Consider the following 22,659-nt stretch of genomic DNA (forward strand, 5'->3'; position numbering starts at 1 on the left):
TTGTAAAACATGCAAGGATTGCAATGTAACTCAGACTCAAGCTATCACTCATTTTAAATCTACATCCAATGGAAAAATATTCTGCATCAAACAAGCCATCAGCTGTCACACGGAAGGAGTCATTTACATGTTGGAGTGCACTTGTGGCCTCCAATATGTTGGTAGAACAAAACGCAACCTCAAAACAAGAATAGCTGAACATTTTTACAACATTAAAAAAGGACTCAAAACCCACAGTGTCTCTAATCATTTTATCAACAATTCTAAATGTAATCCGAAATTACTTAAATTTTTGGGAATACAACATGTCAATAAATTTTGGAGAGGTGGCAACTATCTCGAAAACATCTCACGTTTGGAAACAAAATGGATCTATATGATGAGAACTCTCATGCCATATGGCCTCAATAGTGATTTTGATTTAGGCTCATTTTTAACTATATAGTTTTTATATAGCTAATATCTGTTCTGATGCTTCATCTTCATTTTTATTTTTATTTTTATTTTTATTTTTATTTTTATTTTATTTTTATTTTTATTTTTATTTTTATTTTTATTTTTATTTTTATTTATTTTTATTTTTATTTTTATTTTTATTTTTATTTTTATTCATATATATTTTTTTATATATATTCATTTTCATTTACATTTTTATTTTATTTTTTCACTTTTTACTTATTTGCACTTATTTTCCATTATTAAAGTACTTATCAAATCAGGAAGAGGCAAGACCTATAAAAGCCCTCTAATTCCCTTCTAATACATCCTTGAGAAAGTCCTATTCGGATGAAACGCGTTGGATTACAACTCTACACTCTTACACTTTTGAACCTCTACCGCCACCGTACCTGTGCGGGTCAATCTATCACTTCCGCGTTTCAGACGCGGCTGCACGAGTCCGGAGACTTTTGCTACAGCGGACTTATCATCTATATTGTGTATTTGTACGATATCTACTTTCATCATCTGAGGATTGCCGCTATGAATAGGGATTTCTAGGGTAAGAATCAGTTTTTTATTTCCATTTGTGACGCCGATCTGAATATATTTTTACACTATCTCCAAAAGAGTTTTAAACATTCATCGTTGTACTGTCTGTTTTTTCCAAATTTCATTGCGCCCTTTCACTATATATATACTGTTATTTTTATAGGAGCTGCATTTTTTGATGAGCGCTTACCTTATATTTGTTTCTATCTATTGATCATTGGTACTGAATACAGAGGGATCTGAACTGGTATTGCATGTAGCCAATCTGTTTCAAAAAGGATATAAAAATATCATGTTTAATAGCTTTACGGGTATACTTTGAGATGCAATGTATGTTAAGCAATACTGCTATAAACCAGACACATGAATCAGACTAATAGATTCTGCAATATATATATGTATTCCATTGGTGAGAAGACCAAAATTCAATATTATCCATAAAGTGCCTTTATATATATATATTTCAAAACACTGTCATAGGGTATAGTATGTTCAAAATAGATGTTTATTAAACATGGATTACAAATTGTTACAAGGTTTAAATAAAAATACCAATGTCTTGTCTGGATGAAAATCCTTAGTAGTAGATTTACACATTGAGCTGCTCGTACACTGAGGCACGTGACCGCATGCAAAACTGGACGTTATGCTTTGAGGCTATCTAAGGTAAGGTCCTTGTAAACAGAGTTTTGGGAGGCAATCTTAGACCTCCATTAGGCTATCCAACATACATTAGCTTTCCATTTCAGCCCTGGTAATGCAAAATAATTAAAGAAAACAGCAAACTTAGCCCTCATAGGCTTATCTTTGCCCCTCTTTATCGAATGGGCAGCGACTCTGCTTACCACTTTCACTGTAGTGTCATAATATATTAAACTAGTGTCACCTAAGCTCAGGCTTTGCATCACTTTCTATTCATCGTCTTTACTTAAGGCTACATACACCTTTTTCACTATTAACTTCACCCCAGTTATCAGTTATTTACATTCATCAACTACTCAGGGTATAAATGAGAACAAACTTCTTAGGTGCAGTCTCTGATTTGCTGAGCTGTGCAGGTTTCATATGCCCTGGAGGCCTCATGGTTAGCACGCAGGAGTCACTGTTTGAAATTATGCCTCTTGTCTGACTTTGTACAGCAGCTCCATTGTCACAGCCTCAAGATTTTTTATACCAATGCCCAGGAGGAATCTGGTGCTCACACTGCCAGCTCTGAATTACAGCAGTGCAGCCTCTGTGCAGTGAGCCACAAGCTCAGTTAACAACATGCTGCATCATTTTCATTTTATCTGTTTAGACCTGTATCAGGAAATAATTTAATGACCCGATTCTGGTAATGATTTGCCAGTACCTAAGACTTGTTACCACAAATTCAGGCCTATATACGCAGCTTCCTGTGAACAGCACAGCCAGTTTATTGAGTGTTATCTCTGTGATCCAGCATTCTGATTCCTATACCTAATTGGTTGATTTCCTGTGCTTAGATTTCTGACTCTCAGGCAAGTTCCTTCGCTGGCTCTTAACCTCTGTCTCTCGGAAAAACACCTCTCAGGTAACAGCTCCAAGGAAACCCTATCTTGTTACATTTGGGCATGAGTCATTTTAAGAGGATACCACTGTGTAAACTTTCATCGAGTCCTCTGGGGGCAATGGTGTCTAACCTATGGATCCAATTCACCTCTTTACATAAAAGTAATCACCCACTCTTGTAAGTTTCAATGATCATGTAGCATAATGTAGTCATTGGATGTTTCATGTCATAAATTTTTTTTTGCAACCAGCATTTCAGAGTGCTCTTATTTTATTGCTGTCCTTCCATCTGCTCTCTAAACATTTAATTTTTCCTATGTAATGAATTCCACATGGGTAATATAATATGATCGCTGAACAGCCCACCCTTTGGCCTTTGATATACTTCTTATTAGTGTGTGGATGGTAGAAATATAGACTTTCAATAAGGCCATTTTATGTTGCCAGCATACCTGAAATATCTCACTCAAGTATTTTGCTGTTACTGAAGCCAACGTGGTGTCACGGCAATAGGAATTCTGGGATCCGTCTGGGGACCCTTGGGACTAGCTATGGCAGGGATTTAGTGGAAACTGGGAGACCAGATGAATGTCTTGCTCATAGAGTTAACTCTATTCCTGTATACCAGACGTTAGGAGGAGGAATGCTAGACTGGACTCCATACTGGGATAAACTACTGGAATCTGGACCCGAAGGGCTGGAACCTGGATGTGGGAGCAGGGAGGACCAGAGACTCAGTACATCCAGGAACTCAGAAACTCAGAGGAATATAGTACCACAACTGGGACTGGGAAGACTCAGAAATCAGGCACAGAATATACAGGGGTGGCAGAAAAACAGAATAAGCCTGGAACTGGCCCTGGACAACTCAGAACCTGAGGTAGGCCTGCAACTGGAAGTTGGTACCCGGAGACACAGAGATGGCTCCAGAAAGTGGATGACTCAGAATAACAACCTACTACCCCAGATAGCCAGTAGGAGAGACAGGAATAGATTGATGAGAGGAGGATCCACACAGAAGGTAGCTGGAATCTGTACACGAGCATATAGAATGAAGGTGTATCCACGCAAGGAATAAATAGCCAAAGTCTTTATTTCAGCAGGCAGAATATAACTGGATTCACACAGGGTTAATGGTTAAAGTTTGCATCGCAGCAAGCAGAGTGAACCTTAACTCAGAGGGTAAATGGTTGAAGTCCATAAAACAGCAAACAGTATGAATCTGAACTCACTCAGAGGGTAACTGGTTGTAGTCTATATAACAGCAAACAGGATGAAGCTGAATTCAAACAAAGGGTTAATAACTGAAATCTGTATACAGCAGGCAGAATGAAACAGCAAACAAACAGCAACTGTGGTAAGCTGGAACTAGGAAAGTGTTGCACTGGCAATTAGCTGAGTGTAGGAGGAGACTCATACTCTGCAGAGGAAGCTGGTGGATGAGATCAGGTGTTTAGACTCAGCAGGATGTTTAACAAATGTCTCACCTAAGATGGCAGCCTCCAGTACAGCAGAGAGAAGTCCCGCTTTGTCCCAAGATTTAGAATGATGCATTCTGACAGGAGGAGAGATGCATGGTGATATATACTGCCGAGTGGCGTAAACAGGACTAAGACCCCAATTCATGACACTTGGTTTCTTAGAATATTAGCAAATTGGATCTGTATTCATCAATATATCTCTGATAATTCTAAATGCAATGCACGGTGGTGCAGAAAATGGCCTTAGTGACTGCGCCAACTGTAGTAGAAAATTTAAAAGAATGCAGTCTTGTCCAACCATTGATTTTGGGGAAATAATATTCACTTGTTACTTTGCTTTGTAATTTTCTCTCTAAATAAAGTCATAAAATAATCTTTCATACATTTCAGTAAGGTGTTATACATATAAAGAGTGTTTCGTGCTCTGTACTATTCGCACTGTCTCACTGGACCTGTGACATGTATGTTATTTCAGCTCTCAGTTTTACACTCGCCTATCACATAGGTTACTGATCTATCTGAATCACACCCCAAAGCCTTTCTCTCACATGCATACAAATCTTAGGGGTAAATGTATCAAGCTGCGTGTTTCTGATGGGTTTGAATAGTGGAAATGTTACTTATAGCAAGCAAACAGATTCTAGTTATCATTTGTTTAGTACAGTCTACGAAAGGATAGCTAGAATTTGATTGGTAATTATAGGCAACATTTCCACTTTTCAAACCTGCCAGAAAGTTATAATGCTAATGAGAGTTTAAAACACTGATAGTGTAAAACAATTTTTCATTAGGACTCCTTAGAAATATAATATTTCTTCCAAGGAGTGCAACAAAAATAAATTCACATTCACTAACCAGTGTGTAAGTTCAGACACAGTTACATACAAAGTATGGATATGAAATATTAATCCTGTCATTACTTCCTCCCATTCTCGGTTACAGGACTTTTTCGGGCTGCACCCACTTTATGGAATTCACTCCCTCGCACCACAAGACTTTCCTCTAGTCTTCAAACCTTCAAGCGTTCTCTGAAAACTCACTTCTTCAGACAAACTTATAATATTCCTCTACCACCCTCATAATTTCCCTAGGTTACCCTATTACCACCCTCTACACAGCTAACAACCCTCTGATCTACATACTTGTGTGACTAAGCATACAGTCCACTAAATACATTGCAACCTTTGCATTCTAGCTGGACAAATATTCAATTTGATGTAGCACTTACCCTTGTGTATCAAACCATTGTCCCATAGATTCTAAGCTTGCGAGCAAGGCGCCCTTACCTCTCTGTATATCTGTATTACCCAGTATTGTTTTATTACTGTTTGCACCCAATTGTAAAGCGCTATGGAATCAGCTGGCGCTATATAAATAAATGTTGATGATGATGATGATATGTGATTTCTCTAGTTTATCTGTACAGTTGCTATCTATAATTGGCATACCTCATGTAGCTCCTGTCACTGGGTTTAGATTGATACAGATATCTCTCAAAACAAGAAACTTGAAGAAGAATGTTTAAAAGCCTTACAATTTCTATATAACCACATATGCCCTGTGTGAGGGATGCTTACAGCTTGTGCTCTTTGTACCTGCGTGGTTCCTGCGTCTACCTGACTTATGGATACCCTTGCATCACATATTCTTGCTAATTGACAAGATTAACAACTAACAATACTGATATTCCCCTGTCCTAACAAAAAAAATCTACTAAAGGCAGGACGGAAATTAGGTTAAGGGATGGAAGTCCACAGATCTGTTGACTCTGTCAGGACTGTGACATGCATATGCCAAGCTTACTTTCTGAGACTATGTATGCCCTTTGATTTATTTAACCTAATTAGTCCCTATAACTTACTGGCTACATTCCTAATGCAATGTGCCTGGGAGAAAATCATGTCTCATATCTTTATTATATCTTTATTATAAGATTTGGGATGGGCCTCCACCATGACAATTGTGAATAAAGGAGCCCTACTTTAAAGGGTCTGGATGGAAACTGGTAGCATGAAGGATATCATTTCTATTAGTGGTTTTTGCATAACAAATTAACGGCCACTTAACTTCTTTCTTGAAAATAATATCAAGAACTGTATGGTTTCTTTATTAGAGTCGCACATAAATTTAATTTGAGTCTCCAAAGTAGGCATTACCAAACATCTTGAGTTATTCTTTAGAGCCAGATGTCATTGACAGAACAATAAAACTATAATGATTTGTACTGTTTAATTTATGTTTCTTCTCATATGCTATATGTGCATGTACATATTTTCGTGAATATCTGTGCCTTGTTAGAGCCCATGGCAGTACAGGTGTAAAATTTATTTTCATATCTTTAAAAATAAAAAAAGATATAGTTGCTCTGAGCAATGTATGAAGAATTGTAAATTAGGCCCACCAAGTATCAGCCAATATCTGACTTCTGCAATTCTGTCTTATTGTATACAGGCATGAAGACTTTTTTTTACTTCCAATGAACTTAAAAGAACATTAATGTATGATACTATGTAGTAATTCAATTAGAGAAGGAATATCTTTTAAATATGTTGACGTTTTTTGTATAACAGCTTACATTTAGTGATCAATAAACATTGCAATAGATTGTAAAACAGATCATGTTTTACAATGATCATGTTTTAACAAGATGATCAGACATCCTGGTGGTTGTCAAATATTTTTATGTGCAGTACTTTAGGTAAAGTGTAGAAAACTGTATAAATCAGAAAGTCCTTAATCAAAACTCTCGCTATGCATTCTAAATGAAAATATTTCCACAACACAAAATTAATAATCTGATCTTTATTAATTTTCACAGCATGGATTATTTGTCTGCATATCTTATATATATTGATTGACCATGGGACAGTCTCCAAAGTGCTTGCCTTTTATCAAATGACAAATTATTGCATATCCTCTGCTGTATCTTAATGGCTTCATATGCAATTTGGTCCAATAGTCCAATTAACATTTAATACAAGGTAATTATCATCATCCACATTAATTTACTTTGCGCCAGAAAATTCCATAGTGCTTTACAATTGGGGAAAAACACAGTAATAAACAATACTGGATAAAAGAGAGAAAGAGGTAAGAGGGCCCAGTCTTACAATCTATAGGTCAATGGGAGTTGGATACATGAGGATAAATCTACAATTTGCATATAGGTCCAGCCATGCTGCAAAGGTAAAAAGTGATTTGTATGCCATGTGATCCAGTCTCAGAGAAATGTTGGTCTGGGGTTCAGAGAGTGCTTGTTGTGTGTGAATTGTGTAAAGTCTGGTAACAGGGTGACCTAGTGAGGTTAAGAGGGTGGTTTAGGAATATTATAAGCTTGCGTGAAGAGGTGGGTTTTCAGAGAACACTTGAAGGTTTCTAGACCAGAAAAAAAAGTGTTATTCTGTGAGGGAGAGAATGCCACAGAGTACCTGCAGCATGGAAAAAGTCCTGTAAATAGGAATGAGAGAATGTAATAAGAGTGGATGAGAGACGCAGATCTTGTGCAGAACTGAGTTGTCGAGTAGGGAGATATTTTGAGACAAGTGAGGAGATGTAAGTTGGTGCAGTTTTGTTGATGGTCTGTATGTTAGTAGAAGAATTTTATATTGAATTTTGTAAAAAAACAAGTAACCAATGTAGAGACTGACCAAATGGCTTAGCAGAGGCTGAACGATTTACAAGGAAAATCAGTCTGGCCGCTGCGTGCAAAATAAATCGTAGGGGTTTGAGTCTGTTTAGGGGAAAACCAGTATGGAGGGAAGTGCAATAGTCAACGCGGGAGATGATGAGTGCATGAATAAAAGTTTTTACAGTGTCTTGTGTCAGATATGTATGTATTCTGGAAATGTTTTTTAGATGTATGTAACATGATTTAGATATAGAATCGATGTGGGGAACAAAGGACAGCTGTGAGTTAAGGGTCACACCTAGGCAGCGTGTTTATGAGGTGGGATTTATGGTCATGTTATCAACAGAAATAGAAATGTCAGGTAGGAAACTTCTGTTGGTGGGTGGAAATATTGTTAACTCTGTTTTTGAGTGATTGAGTTTAAGTTGGCGAGAGGACATTCAAGATGAAATGAAAGAAAGACAGTCAGTAATGTCAGACAACACAGATGGCGAGAGATCAGGAGAGCACAGATACATTTGGGTATCATCCTCATAGAGATGATACTGAAATCCAAAGGAGCTTATTAGTTTTCCAAGAGAAGTGGGATGATAGATAGATAGATAGATAGATAGATAGACAACAGAGGACCTAGCACTAAGCCTTGTGGGACTACGAATAAAGGAAGCGAGGAGTGGTGGAACCAGATAAATTAACACTGAAAGAGCGATTAGATAGGTAGGATGAGAACCAGGCTAGGACAGTGTCTTGGAGACTTAGGGATTGTTGCGTTTGTATGAGAAGAAAGTGGTCAACAGTGTTGAACGCAGCAGAGAGATCCAGGAGAATTAGAAGAGAGTAATGGCCTTACTTTGAAAGTTACAGAATTAAGCTTAATCACCCTAAATTGCTACCAGACAGGTAATACATGTAATACAATACAAGCTGCATATAATTATGGGATTGTGGGTCAGAATTACTTTTTTATCTAAATATTTATCGCTCTGTATCAGTGGTTGATCTTTGAAATATTCTTTTAGTCTACGCTATCTGTAATATCTGATGTTCAATTTTCCAATCCATGGAATTATAATGTGTTCTAGGTACAAAATCCCTTTACTGCGTACTCTCCATTCTGTAACTGTCAATGTATGTCTGGAAAGGTTTAATACTATTTCATTCTTCATCTCAGTGCTTATTGAGACTTTGCGCCTATGAGCTTCCCTTCTCAGATGGGGCTGAAAAATACAATTTCTCTGGTGGCAGTGTGAGTTGCTACTTGAAATGGGTGCTGGTCATTTGTTTATGTTAATGGTAATATGTCAGAATTGGGGGGAATCCTGAAGTTATATCAATCATATTCAGATTAATCTTCCTATTGCTTTTAGTTTGCACCTGTTTTGGAACGATCATTCTATGTCACTTATCTGTCACCTGCAAATTCTTTTATCCCTACAGTTTATGACCTCTTTAGATACTGTTCTTTTCCTAAACGTAACAACATCTCTTTTATGCATATTCAGTAAACAATTTCTATAACCAGCAGTGTCTCTGATCAGCAGTCAGTTTAGTAGCTCTAAATTCTAATTCATTAACTTTCAGTACATATCTAACTTTTCAAACTTTGAATACAACCTGTTCAATCACTAAAAGCAAAAGATCGAAACTGCACTTCTTAAGAATGCCACACCAACTTTAGCAGAAGACCAAGTTTGTTGGTGATTTTCCGAATTCTAAATCACCTAGGAATTTGTTTTAACATATAATAATATAAAAAAATAGAGTAGCAGATCAGTCTCTCTTACCTTAAATTTAAGTTTATTATACATCCTGGATAACTCAGGATGTTTGTTAAATTAATCAATGTAGGATAGATACATTTATGGTGGTATTTTCTACTTGGTTTGAGTGATGTGCACTCTTTATTATTTTGTTTAAATTTTTATTTTGGTCAGTGGTCAATGTGGAAATTTAGAAGTGCTGGTAAGGAATTTTCACTTTTGAAATGGACGGCTGGGGCCACGTCCACCAGGAAGAGTGTAATTAATTTTAGATGCATAATAGATGCTGTGACAGGTCCCAAGTACCGGCCACCACATGAGGGCCGGGTGGGTTAATACGCGGTGCCAGAGGGGTTAAATCACTGGCGTTAGGCGCCACGTGAATAAGGGTGATGTTTAAATGATTAGTTAAAATAAAAATGTTTATTACATGTGAAGGGGTTAAACCATGGCGCTAGGCATCGGGGAGTGAAGACAGTGTTTTCTAAATGTATTTATTTAAATAAATATAAAAATGCATGAAAATAAAGGAATGTGTATAGGTGCTGCAGCGATGGTAGTTAGCCAGCATGCAGCAAGCCTGGTGCTAGGCGCCGGGAGTGTAGCTATATGTAATTTTAATGTGTATAAAGTAAATAGTTATTTAAATGTAAGATATAAATGAGCGGCAGTGAACTGAAGCGCTGAGGTCTTTAGAAAGAGAATAGCTGAGAACAGGACTGATTATGAGCCACAAAGCTCCTCACCACCACTTACAAGGCTCTCTCCCACTCTACTGCCCCCTACATCTCTAACCTCTTCTCCATACACACTCCGGCCCGCTCCCTGCTCTCAGCCAATGTTCGCCGCCTCTCCTCCTCTCTTATCACTTCTTCCCACTCCAGAATCCAAGCCTTTTCCTGTGCAGCCCCCCTTCACTGGAATGACCTCCCTCGTTCCATCCGTCTCTCTCCTACTAAACGCGCACTGAAAACTCACCTCTTCCGCAAAGTCTACCAACCATCTACTTAACCACCTCACCTCCTTCACTCGCTCTCCCTTCTCTCTTCTGGCTCCCCTTGTGCCTGTTTCTGTCTACCCTCCTTTAGGATGTAAGCTCACATGAGCAGGGCCCTCTTCCCTCCTGTCTCCTCACCTGTTCTTCTGCTCCGTGCTTATTGCAGCAGCCTGCCTGGAGTTTCTGAAGTATTGGTATTTTTGTTTATTGTTCTGTACTGTTTCTCCCTGTATAATCTACTGTTTGTACTGTGTACGGCGCTGCGGAAATCTTGTGGCGCCTAACAAATAAATGATAATAATAATAATCTTCATTGCAGGTACCCCCTCTCTCCCTCCCTTTCTGCTCTCCCCTGTGCCTCATATCCTGCTTCTCTCGCTCCTTACTTACTCCTTGATCCTCTTTATCTATCCCTGTTCCTGCTTCTATTATTCCCTCTCACTAGTGAATGCAAACATTTGCCCCTCCTTCATTACACTGCACCACCCCCTTTCATCACATTGTGTCACCTCCATCATACTGCCCCCTCCTTCCTCACACTGTGCCCCATCCTTCACCACACTTTTGCCTTTCCTTCATCATATTGTGTTTTCTTCCTCACACTCTGCCCTACTTAATCACACTTTTTTTGCCCCTTCATCAGTGTGCCACCTCCATCACACTGTGCACCCTCCTTGATCACACCTTTGCCCCTTCATCACACTTTTGCCCCGTCATCACACTTTTGCCCCTTCAGCACGCTGTGCCCCCTTCATTACACTGTTGCCCCCTTTTTCACACTATAACCCCCTCTTGCAGCACTAAGTATGTATTTACTGGGCTGGTGGACAAGCAGGGATGGTAGGTGGAAAGGATCGCCACAAAGGCATTTCACCCACTTACCTTGCTTACCTCACATTCTTACTGTCCTGGCTGTCATGAAGGAAGCTGGGTGAAGAAGTGCTGGTATGTCATATTGGCACATACCACTCCACTTTGAGCACTGATTTTGCTGCAGTTTGTGGATAATTTATTATGGGCAATGTTTTCTCACTGTTTGTGATCCCAAGTCATATGTCAGTAAATGTAATCTGAGAAATTGACTGGAAAAGGAAAAAATAGAATTTCGGTATATATACCTTTGTGTTTATAGTGTGTTTTTTTTTGTGCCTATTATGGGTAGGTTAATATGTTTTATTTACAGAAAACACCCAGCTTATCTCTTGTGTTATTGTGTGACAAGTGTAAAATTCAACACAGACACGATTTCCTTGAGATCAGTTACCTACTTGTGTACAAAGTTATGCTTTTACTATCATTTCTAACTCTGTTTAAAAGTAAATGAAATCTGTTGTTTTTTAATTTGGTACACAAACTGAGTTATTTCAAACACCAAGAGGGTCATTAAGCTAATACACTCTGCAGGACATGTACAGTCAAACACAATACACAGCACAAATATGATTATGCATAAAACCATCCTCTTATTCTCCAGATCTTATTCCTTTACCACTCATATAGGGAGTTCACATAAAGTTTACATAAGCTATTTTCTATAATCAAGCAACATCCTGACTCCCAAACCAACATTGCTCTGTGACTGTATTATAAAGCCCCATTTATCACTTATCACATTGCAATTTGGCTACACCAACAAGTACTATGTTGCACTTAACCACAGAAATCAAACTCTTATTTTCCTATAGACTGTAAGTGGTCACATCAGTGTACTCACACACCTATGGGTACTGGCTTCAGGTCTAGTGCTGTACCTTCTATTACCAACTGCCTTTTTCAGAAACTATCACACTGCCTGTAATTGCCAACCTCCTTCGTCCTGCTATTGCCAACTCCTTGGAAACAAAAACAAGCACTGTACTTGTAAGTACCAACTGCCCAGAGCCATTAACTAGTGCTATACCTGCTATTACCAACTGCCTGGAGCCAGAAGCTAACACATTGCCTATAATTGGCAGTATCCCAAAAACAGGAACTAGTGCTGTACCTACTATTACCAACTGTCGGAGCCAGAAACTAGACAGTGCCTGTAGCAACAACTGCCCAGAGCCAGGAACCACAAAATACACGTATTCACTACCTGCCCACCCACTACTCCAACAATATACTGATGTCAATCAATCCAAGTGAAGTTCAAAAGATCATGCAGAACTTCGTCAACAGGATGCTCTGGCACCAGGCATTTGGTTTTATAGTAATCGTTTACAAAAATAATCAATGAGGAACCAAATAAGATGTGTCGTAATTAAGGAGTAAAGATTATTGAATGACATACTAGACTTTTAATCAACAGTCACAACTTAAAATAGTTTTTCCAGCATAATGTTAACCAGGTTAATTATAACAGTCTTAAACTTTCTAATATATTTAAGTGGATAAGTCAATCTTATTGAACACACATTTTATTCAATACCAAACATCCAGGTGGAGTTACTTGAAAGAAGCCCTTCTTCAAAATTGGGAGCAAGCCAATCACCAGATGGGTGGTATAAATAATGGCCAAGTGCCAATCTTAATCCCTGAAAAATGATATTATAAAACATAATTGTTTACACATGTTTAAAAAATGTATACAATTTAGCACATCTTGGGAGACACAAATACATAATAGCAACATGATTACAAGTGAATATAATTTAAATAACAACTGTCTGACTTGGTGATGCTTGATTATCAGGGAATGCTTTCTTGTCAGAATATACCATATTTAAGAAAATATAATAAATATGTCTATTTAAACATGTGTCGCATGCTGAATCTCTTCTGTTGTATAAACTAAAAGCAGATTCTCGGTTCAGAGTTCCTCCTGGCAAGGCAGTCCACCTATCCAAAATGTAAGTGTGTGAGAAAGGAGTCAATTATTGGCTAATAAACACCACCAATAATTAAGGAGTAGGTGTATTTTACAAAAGCCGGTCCTCCTTTCTCATTGTCAATAATAGAAAACAGTCAGAATGGAAATGAGGGTGGAAAACTTCCAACTACAAGTGAGGTACCACCCTATGGCCAAATAAGGCACCAATGAGAGGGAAGGTTTTAAAACCATGGGCCAAAGAAGAACTCTAAACAGATGACTTACTGCCAAACAAAAACTGGGCTTACCGAAGCAGCCAGAGACCCAAGTCTGTCTGTCTATCCAACCATTCTGGAGGGCATGGAGTGAAGGCTGAGATATAATGTGTGTGTGTATGTGTATGTGTATGTGTATGTGTATATATATATATATTCCATAGACAAGAAACCTTACAGTTTAATATGTTCCGATTATGATTTCTTACGCTTATACACCACCTAAAATGTAAGAAAACGATTGAAACTCTTCCACTCATACTCCAAGAAGCTATGAAATTACGGCGATTAAGGCAGAAACCTTAATGGATGTGTTCCTTGTGTAATACATACATGTTATGCCATCACATCCTGTGGTTAGCTGCAGATTCACTGTCATGGAGTGAGATTGCTGTCATTCACAAAATGGTGGAGCTGCTAATTCACAGATTTGTGTGTTCACTCTTCTAACTCATTCACTCTTCCAGTTAGCCCGGGAATATGTCAGTACCCTCAGTTCTGTGTCAGTGCCACTACAGGGACCAGTCAGACTCTGTCCTCTGCCCAAGGGACAACCTCAGTGCAGCGTCCAGGATGATAAGTCTTCTAGCTACAGATGTATCGCGCAATCCTGCATTGTTAAATAGCGCTACTGAGCACTCACCATACACTGTTATGTATCAGAAAAAACGATAAGAGATGCAAAGCAGCAGATATCTGAGATACAATTCAATGCAATGCTACAATTATACATAGGAATATAGTGGTAAATCCCTGAAAACTGTTGTTTTTGTGGATTTAACAGGTGGAAAAGCTTTGAAAAATAGGCCCCTAAATCTCTCTCCTCTTCCTCCTCCTCTCATCCGCTCCCTCTCTTCTCCTCTCATCCACTTCTCTTCTTCTTCTCCAGTCATCCGCTCCCCCTCTCCTCCTGTCATCCGCTCCCCATCTCCTCCACTCCCCTTCTCCTCCTCTCATCCGCTCTCCCCTCTCCTCCAGTCATCCGCTCTCCCCTCTCCTCCTGTCATCCGCTCCCCCTCTCCTCTCATCCGCTCCTTCTCTTCTCCTCCCATCCGCTCCCCCACTCCTCCTCTCATCCGCTCCCCCTCTTTTCCTCTCATCCGCTCCCCCACTTTTCCTCTCATCCGCTCCCCCCCTTCTCCTCTCACCCGCTCTCCCCTTCCAACTGTCATCCGCTCCCCCTCTTCTCCAGTCATCCGCTCCCCCTCTCCTCCTCCTGTCATCCGCTCCCCTTCTCCTCCTCTCATCCGCTCCCTCCCTCCTACTGTCATACACTCCCCCTCTGCTCCAGTCATCCGCTCCCCTTCTCCTCCTCTCATCCTCTCCCCCTCCTACTGTCATCCGCTCCCCCTCTCCTCCTGTCATCCGCTCCCCTTCTCATCTCATCCGTTCCTCCTCTCCTCCTGTCATACGCTCCCCCTCTCCTCTAGTCATCTGCTCCCCCCTCCTCCTCCTCTCATCCACTCCCCCTCTCCTACTGTCATCCACTCCCCCTCTTCTCCTCTCATCCGCACCCCTTCTCCTCCTCTCATCCGCTCCCCCTCTTCTCCTCTCATCCGTTCCCCCTCTTCTCCTCTCATCCGCTCCCCCTCTTCTCCTCTCATCCGCTCCCGTTCTTTCCTCTCATCCGCTCTCTCCTCCTACTGTCATTCGCTCCCCCTCTCCTCCAGTCATCCGCTCCCCTTCTCCTCCTCTCATCCTCTCCCCCTCCTACTGTCATCCGCTCCCCCTCTCCTCCAGTCATCCGCTCCCCCTCTCCTCCTCCTGTCATCCACTCCCCCTCCTCCTGTCATCCGCTCCCCCCTCTACCTGTCATCCGCTCCCCCCTCCTCCTGTCATCCGCTCCCCCTCTCCTCCAGTCATCCGCCCCCCCTCTCCTCTTCTCATCTGCTCCCTCCCTCCTACTGTCATCCGCTCCTCCTCTCCTCCAGTCAACCGCTATGTATCAGAAAAAATTATAAGAGATGCAAAGCAACAGATATCTGAGATACAATTCAATGCAATTGAAAAGAGGGGGGTAGGCACAGTGTGATTGAAAAGATAGGGGGAGAAAGGCACAGTATGATTGAAAAGAGGGGGGGGCACAATGTGATTGAAAAGATAGGGGGAGAAAGGCACAGTATGATTGAAAAGAGGGGGGGGCACAGTGTGATTGAAAATATAGGGGGAGAAAGGCACAGTATGATTGAAAAGAGGGGGGAGGCACAGTGTGATTGAAAAGAGGGGGGAGAAAGGCACATTGTGATTGAAAGAGGGGAAGCAGCATGGCACAGTGTGATTGAAAAGGGGGGAGTATGGCACAGTGTGATGAAGGGGGGCCAGGTGAAGGGGGGAAAGGAGCATGGAGGGTGCAGTGTGATCATAAGGGGGCACAGTGTGTTGTGATGAAGAGGCACAGTGTGATCATAAGTAGGCACTGGTAAATGATAAAGGGGCACAGTAATGTGTGCGTGATGGCACAGGGGCCTTGTGGCAATGTAGTGTGTGATGAAGGTGATGGCTAATTAATGGTTGCTATTTTGTTTGTGGGCGATGGTGGGGCAATTTAATAGTGGGGACTATTAATTTAAGATGGGGTGGTTTGGGGGCAATTGAATGTGGGGGTGAGTTTGGGGAGAATGAGGTCTCTTTAATAAATGTGACTATGAATTATTTAATGGCAGTGATGGTTGCGGGAAATAGGTATATTTATGAAATGTTAATACTATTAATTTATTTCTGGGGCTGTATTCAGGGAGGGAAATGTGTTAATTTATTAAATGGAAATACTATTATTTTATTATGTTGCGACTGGAGGAAGGCCTAATTATTACTTGTAGGTGCTATTGATTTAACGCCGGGCTGGTTGGAATTTTCGAAATGTACCCATTTTATCCCAAATAGGGCCCCAACATTCCAGGATCCAGACAAGCTGCAGCTAAAGAAAGCAGCGGCCACAGGTGGTGAAAGTGACAAGAACAGGTAGGAGAGAACAGGACAGTCTGTGAAATATTGTGATTCTAGTGGGACAATCCCAATTTTTGGTGACTGTTCTGGCCAATGTAAGGGGCAGGCCAAGATTGTTAACTCTTTATATACACACTGCATTCTTTATATACTACACTATGATGCTAGATGACCTGAAAGTCAGGAGTGCACAATAATGCAGGGTTTTTTTCTGTAGAAGGGTGGCCTAGCATTTTCCACCTGCTAGCCACGCCCCAATGATGCATAGCGATGCTCCCAATCGTATGAACACACTCACCTTTACGCCGCCGCAGATTTTTTTTTTTACCATGCTCAACTATAAGGGGAGCCCCATGAAGTTGTTATACCGGGGCTCTGAATTCCTCTTGGCAGCCCTGGGCTTAACCCTTGGTGGGTCAAGTATGATTGATGAATGGATGTGGTACTTAGAGGAAGATCTTATGGTGTAATGAATACATACATTTATCAGGAATTTACAACTTAAAAGTGGTGATTCATGGTTGGTACAATAAAGCTGTTCCAGTATTATTTGTATATTGTTTAAATAAACAAAAGAAAGTTAGGATTTCTGTCTCTTATATATATATCTTTATAAACAAAAACACAGTCAGGTCTAAGTATTATGTACTAGCATTTAAATGTTGCAAAGACACATATATGCAGAACCAAAATTGCAGACAGAAGAAAAGGCAAATTGTAAAGCAATAACAACTTTAAACATAAAAACAATAATAAAAAATGTTTTAATGAAACTTGCCTATACCGCTTTCTCCTACTATTCCTTCCTCTCACTAATGCCAGAAAATAAATCTCACTTCACCCAAATTTTGGCAGAAAAATCTCAGATAAACAATCCTATAACATTCTTTGTGGCTTTTGAGGACAGGTTTACACAGAGCTCTGGGATCGGCTGAGAGGGGCTGATTCATTGTCAGGTGCAGGGAAAGTGCAGTGTTAAAAATGCTGCTGTAGTTCCATCTTATTGTAAACTTGTAATTCAACTGCATTGATATCAACATAAATGTGAACTACAGGGAAGTAACAATAGCTATAACAATCCATGCAGTTGCTATAGGCCCCTGAAGCTAATGACATATGGGCACTATGGGCTAAAGTGCTAAATTCCTGACACACATGCACTGCTTTGCTTTGTGAACACTGCAGACAGCATTCTTAGAACAAATCAGTGTTCATGTATCAGAAACTTAGAGCTTATGCAGGGTTTCCCAAACCCAGTCCTCAGGGCTCCCTAACAGTGCAGGTTTTCCATATTTCCTTGCTGGAGCACAGGTGTATTCATTTCTGACTGACACATTGTAACAGATCCACAGGTGGTCCTAATTATGTCACATGTGATCCGGAAAACCTGCACTGTTAGGGAGCCCTGAGGACTGGGTTTGAGAAACCCTGGCTTATACTAACTGCTTTTTGTATGAAACCAGCATAAAAGTGTTGCATAGGATAATAAAGTCAGTAATTTTGTTAAAGGGTTACCTTCGTTCATAACAGCAGACACAACTGAGATATAGTCCTGGGGATCTTGGTCAGTTAGAATAACCTGAAAGTTTCTCTCCAAAGGAGAAAGTTCATAAAGCTCCTCAGGAGACTCCACTCCGCAGAGCAGTAGGACCACTCTGTGTGAGGGCTCTAGAAGCTGAGAGAAAAGCTTGCATTGGTTTTCATAGAAGATCTTCAGAAGATAGCTTGTCAAAACTAACAGCTTACAATGATACTTCGATTGGGTGAGGGTCTTCAGCATCTCATTTGAGTTAGAATCCAGATCATAAAGAATTATTTCATGAATGTGTAAATTTGAACTCAGCAATCTCTTCAGATATGTGGCCCATTCTTCCCCGCTCTTCTCATAAATCACTAAGAGGTCTTTTGCGATTTCTGAAATGGTGAAAACTAAAATTAGTATCAAGCATATGGTATGTTTAAATGTTATATTCTGTGTCACAATCAACTTCATATCCTTTGTAAACTTTTGAAATAGTTTAAAATAATTTACTGCTCTAGGGGGGTTATATAAATAACAACATCTTTACTGTGCAAGATACAGCTGCCCACTTGAAGTTTTACTTGGAACCTCTGATAGACAACTTAACACTCAGGAATATGACACAGATGTTTTATATGATTAATGCTTTAATGCAATGTTTCACCAGTGTCCAACTATTGCAATGACAACCAGTTACTGGTTCAATGTCCATTGTGTCAAATTCCTCCACCACCTGCAGAGCACTCCATCAAAGGTCCCCAGTGCAAATAAGTACAGAAGGACAGTTGCAACCTACAAAGCCTGGTCTTGTGGAAGGAACCCACATCAATGTAGGGTACTAGAATGGGTTCTGGGAAAGGAAAAACTTGTGTCTGATAGGATTACTGGAAACAAAATATTGTTTTTTATTATTTGTTTTTTATTTATTAGTTTCAATCACCTAATTGTTATCATTAATGTAACATATTTCATCTTATAATTTAAGAACTTTCTCATACATGACAACCCTGGCTGAGAGAAAAGGTTGGTTAAAGTATAAGAAAAAGTATTTTTTTACAACATACAACAGTATATATGACATAATATTGGCAATGGGTTATACAGTGCTGCTAAGAAAAGTATTTTGTGTTTGTTGAAACAACAAAGGCTGGGTTAAGCAATGTTTTATGAAATGTTTCGGTAAAAACTTTTATTTTTCTTTTCTAACTTTTTTTTCCCATAAAAGTACAAAATACAAGACTTTAAACTAAATTTGCTGTGAGCACTTCTTATTGCATGGTACTGCTGTAAAAATACACTTGAGAAATTGCGTATTTAAACATAAAAGAATAATATGTCCTGTCAGTAAAATGCTTTCAGGAGATCTCCAAACATCACCTAAACTACAGTTCTTTATTAAAAAAGAAATGTAGCATTTCTGCCAGTCTGTGTCAATAAAAAATAAACCAATAAAAACTAAACTTTTCAGTATTTTGAAAAGATACTGTAGAGCTTAACTTTAATAATATCTTCAGCTGCAAAATATATTATGTATGGGGTACAGGCCCATACCCAATGGTGCTCTTTTGCATTAAAATACTAGTAAAACAGGAGTCAAATTGCATGTCAACACAATTTTTTATTTTTTTTTGTATGCGTTCAATACGTGCATTGTACTGTAGGTGATTCATATGTGGTTGATTTGCACTGTATGGGGGGAATTCAATTGGCGGTGTTACTGCCGAAAGTAAAGCAGGCTGTGCACTATTACCATTATTACGGTAATCAGCGCCGGTGCTAGGGTTCACGGCGCCCTAGGCAAAATAACGCTGCCGCCGCTCGCTCCCCGCCCCCCGCTCGCCCCTCGCTCGCCCCCCGCTCACCAGATAAAAGAATAATTAATTAAAATTAATTTAAATGTTACTTACCTTTTCTTCCTCTAGCTGCTCCTCGCGATGCATGCTGAGAGGGGAGGGGAGAACTCAGAGGCGCCGCCGGACAGACTATCACATGATCCCTGACGTCATGTGTGACTAGCGTGAGATGGAAAAACAGCGGCGGCACCCCGCCGCCGCTGCCCTTCTCTCCTGAACCGCTGACTAGATTAGAAAATCTAGTCAGCGGCGCCCTGCAGGTCCCGGCGCCCTAGGCAACTGCCTAAGGTTGCCTAATGGGAGCGCCGGGCCTGATGGTAATAGTGCGCATTATTAGTGTTAGGACTGTAATCTTTAAAACTGAATTTTGAAACTTGCGTTAAAATTAACATATTAACGGTAATAGAGTGCAGGCCGCGTTACTTTCGGCAGTAATGCGACCCATTGAATTCCACCCTATGTGTTAAAATGCATTCAAGATTATTTTATTTTTTTAGTAAGTGCTATTAAGAGTTCAGACCAGTGGCGCACGCAGGGGGGGGGTTTGGGTCTCCAGAAACCCCCCCCTCCGCTAAAAAAGTGCCCTACATATCGGCACTGTAGTATACAGCAGCCGCGGCGCTGTCAAAGAAGCGTCCGCGGTGGTGCTATATTGTATACAGCACCGCCGCGGACGCTTCTTTGACAGCGCCACGGCTGCTGTATACTACAGTGCAGCGGCAGCTTCCTAGGGTTCTCTAGGGTTGGGGTTTTTTTTGGGGGTGGAGGAAACCCCCCCTGAAAAATCCTCTGTGCGCCCCTGTTCTCTTATCAAGTTTATGCAGATGTCTGTCAGGGGCTTGATGAGTTTTTGCACAGCATGGGGCTTATGTTAAGTTGAACACAAATTGTGTTCTTTGCGTGTAATACATTCTTTTACTTTTGGCAAGCGCACAAAGCACTTGTTCTGAAATTACATCAAGAAAGCCATTGCGTTCAACTTATCATGTCCTGCACTCATGAGAGAAAATACTCGACTGAGGATAACCCCTGAGACATGTTATATTATGGTATGTCCAAACACCACCTCTGTCATGAATCGGGGTCTTAGTCCTGTTTACTCCACTCAGCAGTATCATGTTACCGTGCATCTCCCTTCTGTCAGAATGCAGCATTCTAAATCCTGGGACAAAGCTTGACGTCTGTCTGCTGTACTGGAGGCTGCGACCTTGGGTGAGACATTTGCTAAAGATCCTGCTGAGTTTGAACACCTGATCTCATCCACCAATTAGCTTCCTCTGCAGACTATAAGAGTCTCCTCCTATACTCAGCTAATTGCCAGTTCCTAGTTCCTGGGTCCAGTTCAACACTGTTACTGTTTGTTGCAGCTTCATTCTGTGATATGGACTTCCACCATTTACCCTCTGAGTTCAGCTTCATCCTATTTCCTGTGATACAGACTCCATTTACGTATTGTGTGAACTCAGCTTAACTCTGCTTGCTGTAATACAGACTTTAACCATTAACCCTTTGTGTGAATCCAGCTTCATTCTGCCTACTAAAATAAAGACTTTGACTATTAATTCCTTGTGTGGATTCAACTTCATTCTCTCTGTTCATGTACAGATTCCAGCTGTTACCTTCTGTGGGGATCCTCCTCTCTTCAATCCCTTCCTGTCTTTCCACCTGCATATCTGGGGTAGTAGGTTGTTGTTCTGAGTCATCCATGTTTTGGAGCCATCTCTCTGTCTAGGGGTACCAACTTACCTACATACTTACATACTACAGTATGGCATCCCACCATATACTGGCTCACTTTGACCTCTGTATGCAGTGTGACAGAGGCACTGGGCAAGTGGTGAATAACAGAGTTATACGTTCCAGGCTGTATGTCTTATATGCTTTTAAACCCCAGGGAGATTGACTGTGTGTGGGAAAAAAACTCCCAAATAGTGTGTCTAGCTATAGGTAGGTGGGCTCCATTTATAAGGTCAGGTTCGGTTTTTTAACCAACTAGCAAGTCATGGTAATCAGAAGATTCACCTGCAATTTGCTGACAAAAAGCTCCTAGGCAGTTCCCTTTGTCTCTCAGACCTGGGAAAGAGGTTAGCTCTATATTTTGTATGTGCGTGGAACACAAGGTTATATAATTTTCAAGCCAAACACATGTTATCTGCATATGGAAACGCTTATTAACTGAAAGTAGGTATGGTCAGATGCATTTTCATTGAAATTAATGATATTTTTAACTATATTAAAGCTCATTGAACACTATGAGTTGAAATGTGAAGCATACTGAAATTGATGCCTAAAAAAACTTAAAAAGCAAATGAGTAGTGTTCCATTGGACAAAATTAGTTTTATTTTCAGATGCGTTTGCATACTTACAGGCATTATAAACACCCATAAACAGCATAATTTTAATGGCAATAGGTACGAAGCCTAAATGTTCATGTTCTACTTTTATATTGCATCCAGCTTGCTTCCAACTAACATAAAGTGGGCAGTTTATCCCTTGACTGTGTACTTCTGTTAACAGCAAATTGATTTATGTTTTGCTTTAATCTATGGTTATTCCAATTTCCATTTTTACTACAATTTTCTTGGTGATGTAATTTATCCTGTCAGCATGGATTCAACTGTACATTATCTTACTATCAATTTATTTCAATTAGTTGCCTTTCAATTGGCTTCTCCTGTCCTTTCTCTTCCTTTCCTTTCTCACATTTTTATTGAGTTTGTTATTAAGTTTTAAAGTTCAAGATGCAGGAGCAAAAATCACAGAGAACATACAAAGCAACTAATATATATATATATATATATATATATATACACACACACACACACACACACACACACACACACACACACACACACACACACACACACACAAACACACACACACAC

General features: G+C 40.1%; 1 protein-coding gene across 5 annotated transcripts in view; it reads right to left on the reverse strand.

Moving 5' to 3' along the window:
* Nucleotides 1-22,659, reverse strand: part of BANK1 (B cell scaffold protein with ankyrin repeats 1) — a 348,964-nt gene that overhangs the window by 297,013 nt on the left and 29,292 nt on the right. For all 5 annotated transcript variants that reach the window (XM_075201122.1, XM_075201104.1, XM_075201133.1 and 2 more), the window contains one exon: nt 17,914-18,312. In XM_075201122.1, coding sequence (XP_075057223.1) covers nt 17,914-18,312 — 399 coding nt within the window. The remainder of the gene's footprint in view (nt 1-17,913; nt 18,313-22,659) is intronic.

Source organism: Mixophyes fleayi, chromosome 1, assembly GCF_038048845.1.
Source record: "Mixophyes fleayi isolate aMixFle1 chromosome 1, aMixFle1.hap1, whole genome shotgun sequence".
NCBI lineage: Eukaryota > Metazoa > Chordata > Amphibia > Anura > Limnodynastidae > Mixophyes > Mixophyes fleayi.